Genomic DNA, 10016 nt, shown 5'->3' on the forward strand with positions numbered 1-10016 from the left:
CGGCCTCCCCCGGCCTCATGGTAGTTACGCCCCTGCGTAGAAGCATTCACTCTTCCAAGATGTGGTGGTGATGTCCGCTAGCTTGAAGGGCACAGAGGATAGCTTCCTGGAGGCCTGCCGGATGGCTGTCCCCTATTGGAAGCAGAGTGCTGGGCCAGATGCATCTTTGGTCTGATCCAGCAAGGCTCTTCCGAGGTACTCAGGCCATTGTATTTCTTCCTGCAGTGTCTTCACGGTTGAGGAGGATGGATGGTTTCTCCAGACCGTGGACACCGAATGGTCTTGTGAGGTCAGGAAACGATTCCAGTCGCTTTTGTGGATGGGCTGGTGGAGGAGTGAGGGGAGATTGCATCTCCACCGTCAGGAGACAGAGGGGGGTCAGATCCTGAAAGGGGAGGAAATCCAGCTGCTGCATGTTGGCCAGAGGATTACAGTGGGAACGTCGTGGCTAGGGAAGGATTCTGCCACCCTCTGCCTCTCCTTCCAATGGCCACCTTTCTGGGTTGGTGTGCTTTGGATTGGAGGCATCAAACGGCTCCCAAGACCCTGAGACGGGTCAGGAGAGGAGAGGGTCTTCCTGGCAGAGATCCTCCAGGTCTCTTGACTGAAGAGGCATTTCTGGAGAGACAATCCTGGTCCCCTCAGGGAAAAACAGCCCACAGCAGGAGGGATGGCCCTCACTCCGGACTCAGGGGCCCACCTTGTCTCTCCCTTTGGAAAGGCTGAGCTAACCCTGTTTCTTGGGGAGAGGAGAGAAGAGGACATGAAGGGGTGGGATCAAGAAGACTCTCTGGGCCAAACTATTGATGCCAGTGGGTCCCGTTCCTCTTTGTTTCCATTCCCCATGAAAGGAATGCAGAAGAAATGACAAGAAATGACAACAAGCAGTTAGCATTCCATTCTGGAGCTCCCATGCAGTGATGTTTCTGTTAATGGCAGGTTTTGGGGAGGGAAAGAAAGAGATTTCACAGACCTACCTGTCATGCTGTCTTTGGACTAGAGCTCCAGAGTGCAGCCAACTGATTCTGATGGCCCTTTTGAAGGATGGTGGCCAGTTTGCTGACCACAGTAGATCATATCACAATGGAGGTTCATGGTTGGACATAGGATGAAACCAAATGCCCACAAGCATGTGGTGGCTGTGCCCTGGCACTCCCAACCAGTTAGAATTAGAACACATGGTTGCTTTTTAATAAGGTTTTTTTGTCTTAAAAAAAAATCAAAATAATTTAAAGAAATAAAAATGAACTCAAAGAAAATGTCAGGGGGAAAACTCCCTACGAATCCTAGGCCCTAGGAAGATCAGAGTGAGTACACACATTGGAAACCTTTGTCTCTTTTGCAGAGTCCTGACATCCAAGAGGCCAAGATCCCAGAAGACAACACTAGGGATCAGGAGCTGGACGTGGAGAGCTTTGTCAGTTCCCCGAGGTACTCTTTTCTCACCTGGAGGGGCAGCTCCATTGCTCATGGAAGTAGAGGACCTTCCTTAGAAGCCCATGCAAGTTTTTTGGGGGGGAGGTGGTTAGTTTAGCAAGAAGCCAAGGGTGGAGAGAAGTTCCGAGCAGCATGGAGAGTTGTTTCCTTGGAGACAGGTGTCTCCATGTCCAGCCCGTGGGCTTCCTGCGGGCATCTGGCTGTCCACTCCTGGAAACAGGGTGTTGGGCTGCATGCCTCATTCATCTCATCAAGCAGAGCTCTTTCTAAGCACTCGTGTTCTGATCTCATGTGTCTTCTTTCTTTCTTTTCTTAGTGTCCAGAGGCCAAGCACCGTGTTGAGGAGGCTGCAAAACACCGCCGCTGACCAAGAGCCATCCCTTGGAGAGGTCAGGAAGCCTCAACATCCAGTCCCTCCCTCGGAAGAACTGTGGGTTGGGCGTGTGGGTCCCCCGTGTTGGCCAGGAGTAGAGAGCTTGTGGAATGGCCCCAGTTTTTGATGCTGCCGGGTGGGCGGCCATCTTCTGACAGTCGTTTGCTTAAAGCTATGGTAAAGGGACAGCCATGCCCTTAACAACACTGCATCCCAATGGTGGCACGGTGGGGGTGATAGGATTAAAGAAGATGGCCGCAAGGAGATGGTGGCTATGGCCTTGACTTCTGGTCGAGATCTCACAGTTAAAGGTGGAGCATCCTGTTGCTTTAATGGCAACCATTGAAAAAGAGTGACAAATAAATGAAGAATGAATAAAAATACAAAACAATAAGCAAACTCAACCAAACCAATGAGAAATGAACTAATTGGAAAGGGGAAAGAAACGGGAAAGAAAGAGGAAAGGAGACCCAGTTTGGGCATGTTTTTGCACGTGCCTTTAGTGTCCTCACTAAGGAGCCGACTGAAAGCATAAAGTGGACTGGAAGTGGTCTTTTCCAGTCACCAGAGTCATCGGGGCCCCAGCTCAGTGAGGGAGCGCAGCATGTCTTGGGGTGGGGGGAGTTGATGCCTTTCCCCTCTGCCATTTGCATGAGTGCGCGAAGGCCTGAAATCAGCCCGACCGACCTCATTGCGAGGAAGGCGGGCACGAGAGAGGAGCTCTTTTGCCATCTCTCCTGCCAGCCTCCAGCCAGCACGCCTGGGCTCCAAAGTGGTTTTTAAGAAAGTTGAAAATCAGGAAAGCGGGAAGAGTTGTGTCCAGAACGGGACGATCCCCTTCCAGCCCACTTCCTGCATTCAGCTCACCCGGTGATGACCGCTGGAAGGTGCCAGGCTGGCCTTTTCCCTGCTGAAGCCTAGGAAGCTCAATACGAGGGCCAGAGCAGCCATTTCTCCCCCTTCTCTCCTTCACAGAGTTCTTCCTTCCTGGGGGCCGAGACTCCACCCGCCAGCGTGGAGGACGAGGGGTCGGAAGGGGACTGTGCCACCAGTTCCCCCAGGTACCTTTCTCAGCTGAAGGGCCGCTCCAGGGATCATAGAGGCGGATCACCTTCCCCGGGAGCCTTGGTTGATTAGACATGTTCATGGAGGAGAAGCCAGTTGAAGACTATTACCCATGACAGCCAAGGAACCTCCGAATCTCCAGATCTCAGTCTCTCTCTCTCTCTCTCTCTCTCTCTCTCTCTATCTATCTGAATAAACACACTTTGATGCCACATGTAACCAGGTCTCAAGTGGTTCACAACCAACTAAATAGGTTGATCCACAAGGGCTCTTGTCATGCATTGATGTTCTTATGCCATGTCTCTCCTTTCTCCTCTCAGAGTCCCGAAGCCAAAGAAGTGGCTCATCAAGAAGATGATGATGAACACCTACACAGTGGAAGACTCGTCCTCCGCGGAGGTGAGAAATGATCCATTTCATCATCCATTTTTTCATGTGAACGGACTCTAGGTTGTGTGTGTGTGTGTGTGTGTGTGTGTGTGTGAGTGCCCTGTTCCCCAGCAGGAGACAGAACATGGAATGGTTCTAGTTCTAGATGCTGCAGGATGGGAGGGATGGTGATTGGTGGGATGGGAGGAAATGCATCTGAGGCATTGGAAAGGGGGCAAAAATGTGGTGAAAGGCTCTAATGGGCTGAGATGCCAAATGCCTTTTCTACCAAGAGGCAGGTCTTATTTTAGAGCAGGATGTCTTCCCAACCATCCCTTGGGCTTGGTTCCTCTCAGAAGCCTCGCAAGGTCAACGGAAGCCCCGGAACACTCCCGTTTCTCTTCTCTCTCCTCCCCAGTGCTCCTCGACGGACGAGGACGACACGATGCATGACATCAGCAGCATCAAGGACGAGGTGTGGGACTCTCCGCTGACCCCTAGTTCGGCCAGGTAGGTACCCTCGTCTCAGCTGAGGAGCCAGTCGGGAGCTGGGGGCTTTTAGTGTAGCAAGCAGAAGGCTGCAGGGGACAGGGGCAGCTCCCCCATGTCTGAGCCCCATAGAGGGATGTTTCCTCCTTCCTGCTCCCTGAGAAATCTGGAGGGGGAGTTCACCCAAGGAGGCCTATTGGCAGCCGGTGCAAGACAGACACCAGCAAGTCTATTGCTGGCTGTTAGCAGAGGGAGCTCTGAGACCCCCATGCTGTTGGCATGAGCGGGTGTTGGGGAGAAGGAGCAGGGGAGGGCTCCTGTCTCGATGCCCCCTTTGAACACTTCCCAGGGCTTCTCAGTGGGGAATGAAAGGCTGGACTTGGGAGATCTCTGGCCTGATGAAGTTCCCCTGCCAGCCACCTCCCAAGGGAGGCTAGATCTTTGCTTAGCATCTCTTTGGGTGCCCGTGTTCTTTTTCAGCTGGCTGCCATCTCCAACAGGACAGTTCTTTGAGAAGCTTTTCTCTCTCCTCTCCTCTCTCAGGAACATCGGTGAAGAGGAAAGAAGAGGACAGCTGGCCCCAGATTGGTTCTCCTCGGTCCATCTGGGAGAGGTAAGGGGTGCAAACCAAGGGTGACTTGACTCCACCCCTCTACCCCTCCTTTCTTGCACTACACAGGATGGCCTGGCCCTGGGGATTCTCCTGACCCATAACCGTCCCTCGGACTGTGTGCTGAGGCCTGACCCTCCTCTTCTCCTCAGAGGACATCATCCGGAGCGTGGAGTATGCCAGCGAGATGGAGGAGAGGTTCCCCGAACTCCTGGTGGGCCTGGTCAACAAGATCCTCACCGGCCTGCAGAACACCACCGAGGGAGTCGGGAACCGAGACAGCCAAGACCTGCCTCCTGAGTAAGTCATGGCGGTGGGGAAAGCGGGGCCAGCAAGTCCTTCTTCCAGCACTCTGGGAGGACAGGCTAGGGTCATTTCTCCCATGTCCCACTCTGATGGGTGAAGAGCATTTCTGGCCTGTTGGGGTGACTCTGGAACGGAGGTCCCCTCCCTCAGCTACACAGAGGAGAGCCCAGAATTTGCAGCCCTCTTGGCTCTGCAGAGATCCTTAAAATGCTTCTGCAGTGTTAAAAAGCCAACTGTGGGTAAAGTCACTTCACCCTGTGGTCTCCCTCCCATGGTCCAACTCAGTCCCTCCACCCTTGACACTCCGCTACCCCGCAAGGAGTCCCTCCCTTGTCCACTGCCTCCACCCTTGACATGGTGATGACAGCAACCTTCTCTTCTCTGCAGGGAGACCGCGCAGATTGTCCGAACCCTGCTGGAGAGGGTGGCACAGGTGACCCCGGAGAAGACCTGCTGGGAATCCCTGTGCTCTCTGCAGAGCTGCCTCCAGGGTGTGGCCTTCTTGGTGAGGTAAGGATGAGTGAATAGGAGATTCCTCACGAGGAGTCGGGGCTGGGATGGTTTGGGTCAGGTCTGCTCTTTCTGGGCCTCCCGCCCAGGACTCAGCAGGGTCTTTTGGTGTTTTGCAGGGCTCTCCTCCAGACACCATCCTCCACAGTGGCCAGGCTGAAGGCATACCTGGCTTCCCTCTTCAGCCTCGATAAAGATCCAGAAGAGCATTCCCTCACAGAGGTGTCCTTCTTTGTGGAGGTGAGAAGCATTTTCCTCAGGTGGGCTTCCCTGAGAGGAGGGTCTGGCCCCAGAGGCTGATGGATGTTTTCCTCCTTTCCCTCTTTTAGCTGCTCCTGAAAGACCAAGACTTTGCTGCCTTAGAGAAGACCTGGACGCTCCTGGTAGCGTGGCTAGTCCACCCCAGCCAGAACATCCGCTACCTGAGCGAAAGGGGTCTTCTCCACATTTATGGAAAGCTGAAGGCGGTGAGTGACATCCCTGGGCATGGAGCATCCCTAGACATGGAGACTCCTCTCTTTGGGGAGCCCTTCCTGAGGCTTGTGCTCCTAGGCATCCCCAGGTATGACAGGAAGATTTCTCCAGTTGGGAGGATTCAGCCTGTGGAACCCTTGCCACAGGATGAAGGAGAAATCCTTAAGGGAATGCATCTCTCAGTGGGAGCCCTGATTCCCCACGTGCTCCAATGCTGCCTTCTCACCCCTCTTGGATGGAGGCCATGCGGCATCAAACATGGACAGCTCTGTGGTCCATTTAGCAGGGGGTAGACTAGCATGTGTTCTCAAGGATCCACCTTTTCCCTCCCTAGGCGAAGAAACCCCAGGATTTTAGTGCCGGGATCCTGGGAGGGCTCAGGACCTCCAGTCTGGAAGCCACTTTGGGGGTCCTGGCCTTCATGGAGCGGCTGAGGCACTGTCCATCAGAACACCAGGCCACGGTGAATGCTGTCCTGGCTGCCCTGTGCCGCCCTCTCTTCCACCACGTGAGTACTTGCATGCCAGCCCTCCGCCCCGGCTCTATGAGGGCCGGCCAACCTGCAGGTTCCGAACGGGTTGGAGAAGAGAAACCAGAAACCCCCTAGAGACCCATGCAAGCTCTTCATCAATTATGGAGGTGAGGAATTCCTCTCTAATAACAACCCCTGTTCTTCTTTTTAGGAGGAGGCTAAGATCCAAAGGGCAGCCATGAGGACCCACCTGGATCTCCTGCAGCACCGCCACCACCATCATGAGGGTACAGAGGAGAACATCACGACCCTCATCGTGGTTCTGATGCATGTGGAGGATGAAGACCTGGAGGTAGCACAGGTGAGAGCCTGTGCCACCCCTACGTAGGTGTTTAGGCTTCCCCAAGTCCAGCCACCCAGTGGCAGGCCCCAGAGTTAGCCTCACGGGGTTGGTGAATCCACGAGCTGTCCTGCTGTGGTTTGGCCCATCCAGGCCCTACTCCTTGAAGCCCCCTTAGAGGTTTCTTGGAATCCCTTGGCAGCCTTTTTCACTCCCATTCCGGTCTTTCTTTTGGCAGGCTGCGAAGGACAATCTGAGCCTCCTGGCGGAAGCCCTCCTATGGCACCTGGAGGGCAAGCTGCTGGCGCGGGACTCTTACAGCCTGCAGGAGCTGCTCCACAAGATCGCCAAGCGTCTGGTAAGGGCAGCCCCTCCCTGTCCGTCCCTCGGCTCAAATGGCTCAAGGACCTTTGGGCGATGCTTTGCTCACTCGGGATTTGTCTTTGCTCTTGATCCCAGATTCGGCAGCTCGGCACAGAGGATGCCGTGGAGATGGAGGCCACCAATATCCTGGGCTTCTTCTGCAGCGAGCAGCCTTCAGTGAGGAGAACGGCTGCCCTGCTGATCGGTAAGCGAAACAAGACTTTTGGGTCTCCCTTAGTGGGTCGTTTTGGTGGGCAAAGGTTCATTCTCTTGGAAGGCACTGCCAGAAGGGTGTGGAGGGGCAGGAGCTGTTCCCTCCCCAGGAGGATTGGCCCAGTGAGCGTTAGCGAGGACTCTTGGCTTAATTTCCACCCAAGGTGACATAAGAGTCCCTGGAGGAATGGCTCAAATTGTCAGTCCCAGAGGGAGCAGAGAGGGGAGGACTTCCTCTCCTGAATGATGGGAAGTGGGCTGTCCATGCGCAGGGTCCTGAACTGTGGTCCCATTTCCTTCCACCCTTGTTTTTAGGTCACCTGGTCCACAAAAAGGGCAGCATCCTCACTGAAGGGAACATAGAGACCTTCCATGCTGGTAAGTGCCGCTTTCTGGGTGGGAAGGGGAAGTTTCTGTGAGGGGAGAGGCCTAGATTTAGGGACCACAGAGCTGGAATGGGCCACCTGTCCCCTCACATGGAAGGTCCCGCTTGCATCCTCAGGGATGCTCAGCAGTAGGCTTTCCCAGAGTGCAGGGGAGAAAGAGTCAGGACTTGCGCCCTCTTGGTGTGGAAATGGTGGGGCTTGGCCAAGGGTGGGGTGATCTCTTCATGCCATTTCTGAACCTTCTCCTTCATCCCTCCAGCGCTGGAGAGCTTGCTTGGCGACCATGACCCCGAGGTCGGGAGAGTTGCCTGCAAGACAGAGAAGATCGTGAAGAAGGCCTTTTCCCTCCACTCCTGGCACGGGCTGCGGGCTGCCGTTCGGCGCTTGTGGGCGGGCTGTAAGAAGAAGAGACACCCGCCAGAGTACGGTGATCTCTCCACCTGACCGACTGGTGAGCAGACCAAGGCAGGGCTTCAGTTGAAGGGGCCCCGATGGTTAGGGAGGGGGCTGGGGCTGCAGGAAGGGTGGGCAGGAATCTGGGCAACCCTCCCTCGTGTTGGAATGCCAACTTCGGCCCTTGTGGCTGGTTGTACCAGTAGCCAAAGGGAAAGAGGAAAGATCTCTCTTCCCTCTGGGAAATGAGGACACGGATATTCTGCCAGGAGTCCCTGGTGCTTGATGGTGTCATGGGGGAGAGTGTGAGAAGACCCCCCATCTCTGAACCAATGTCCTTCTCTCTTTCCAGGAACAACAGCCCCGTGCTCTCCCCTTGAAGATCAGCAGCTGAAGGGAGGTTCAGGAAAGACCGTGCAGCGCAGGGGCCTCCCAGAAGACCTCCTCCAATCGCGTGGACACAAGATCTGTCCACAAGAAGACATCCAGCAGGGAAGTGCAGTTCTGTCTGAGGAGTGAGGGGGAAGCAGGCTCCACTCCCCTGGCCCAAGGAAGCCCCGCCCCTGGGGTGCAGAAGCCCCTCCCCTGCTTCTGCTGGCAGGCTGTGGGAGGAGGCTACAGGACCACCCTGCCCCCAAGTGGCCCTTTGGAACCATTCTTGGGCTTCCCTTGGGTCCGGGGAGGCTGTGTGGCCCCAGCAGGAGGGCAAGGTCACCGCCTCCCTCCATTCCCACCAGCTGGCCATGGAGCACCCCCTCCTCCTTCCACCTTTCTCCCCTTCCCCAGCGGCCTGGCTTCCCCTGGCAGGGGAAGCCCCATCCAGGCATCCGCCCCCTCCCCTGCCGAGGGTGTGCTCCTCCCCACCTCCACTCCCGCAGCCACGCCTCACTCCCCCCTCCGCTCCCTCCTCCTTCCTCCCAAACCGGTGCAGCAGCAGAGGAGCCTGGGAGACTCTGGGGGCCCCCTGCAGCCCCAGTAGCGCCCCCTGGTGCTGCCCGGTGGCAGGCCAGAGAATCCTCCTCTCCCTCCTGCTCCATGCTGTGGCTGCACAGTGGGGAGCCCGAATTCTCTGGCTTGCCCCCCCATCAACCCCCACCCCACTGCCCAATCCCCACTTGCTGGGCTGCCGGAGTGGAAAGGGAGGAGGAGCAGGGCAACCCCACTGACGCTGCTTTGTGCTTCTTGCAGGCTTGTGCTGCTGCTGGGAGGCTGGAGGAGTCGATCCGCCCCAGAAGAGGAGACCAAGTGAACGTGCCTGCAAGGAGCGGTGGGGTGGGTGGGGCTGGCTGGGACTCCCCCCAATTTTGTTTGCCCTGCCATTCCCTTGTTCCGTGTGACCCTGGGCTTCCTCCCTTCCCTCCCACCCTCCCTCCCCCTCCCTCCCAGGGACAGAATGGGCTTTGCTGGTCGCCCTGTTGGGGGCCGAGTAGGAATTTTTGGCTTTCCAACAGATTGGCCGAGATGGAAAGTTTTTTTGCCTACTCCATTCTGTCCTGTTTTGTTTCCTTTAGTTAGAAAGTTAAGTGACGACTTGTAACCTATTTAAGTATATTAATAAAGTTGCCACTTTGTTAACAGCTAGTCCTTTCTGAGATCCTCTTTTCTTCTCGTCTCCCTTGGAGCGTTTGTGCCCACAGACTCCCATGCTCACGTCTTGGCTGAGGGAGACGCTGCTACAATGCTACAGGTCCATGCAAATGCCTCTTGCTTGGAAGCACTCACTCAGACAATTGGCTTGGATCACTCCAGAGGAGCCCACTTGAGGTTTGCCGCCAATAAGGTTTGCTGAGCACAGGATCCTGGGAGCAAGCTGCACCTTCCAATCGAGTGCCCGGAAAGCACAGCCTTGGCAAGGCCTGGCAAGCTTACAAACCAACACTGACTCCCTCCAATACAGCCAAATATGAAATGTGATTCCATTCCAGTGATTAAAAAGTCCTGCCAAGTATGAAATGCCATTTGTGCAGGAACAAGGCCTTGACCTCCTCTTGTGCTCTTCACATTTCTGTTTTGAATGCGTATTTGCTTCCTTCCTGTGCTCTGTAAGAAGAAGCTGGCAGGGATCAAGAGTTCACAGCTCCCCTTTGACAGTTTGGTCTGGTTGGGGAAAGAGTCCTGCTGTTTGGTTTTTGGAGGGAGGAGAGGGTTGGATTGGATTGGTTTGGTGTTTTTTTTAAATGGGGGGAGCTCGCTTTTATTTTGATTGGTTGGTTTGT

General features: G+C 55.3%; 1 protein-coding gene across 1 annotated transcript; it reads left to right on the top strand.

Moving 5' to 3' along the window:
* Positions 1–3690: 3690 nt before the first annotated feature.
* On the top strand, positions 3691–9359 carry LOC128332501 (uncharacterized). The gene is made up of 13 exons (XM_053266821.1): positions 3691–3754; positions 4277–4346; positions 4496–4643; positions 5037–5159; positions 5279–5399; positions 5489–5626; positions 5968–6141; positions 6317–6466; positions 6684–6803; positions 6905–7013; positions 7337–7399; positions 7667–7858; positions 8153–9359. The coding sequence occupies exons 3-12, from the start codon at positions 4531–4533 to the stop codon at positions 7849–7851; spliced, it is 1296 nt and encodes a 431-aa protein (XP_053122796.1). The 5' UTR covers positions 3691–3754; positions 4277–4346; positions 4496–4530; the 3' UTR covers positions 7852–7858; positions 8153–9359.
* The last annotated feature ends 657 nt before the right edge of the window (positions 9360–10016 follow it).

Source organism: Hemicordylus capensis, chromosome 7, assembly GCF_027244095.1.
Source record: "Hemicordylus capensis ecotype Gifberg chromosome 7, rHemCap1.1.pri, whole genome shotgun sequence".
NCBI lineage: Eukaryota > Metazoa > Chordata > Lepidosauria > Squamata > Cordylidae > Hemicordylus > Hemicordylus capensis.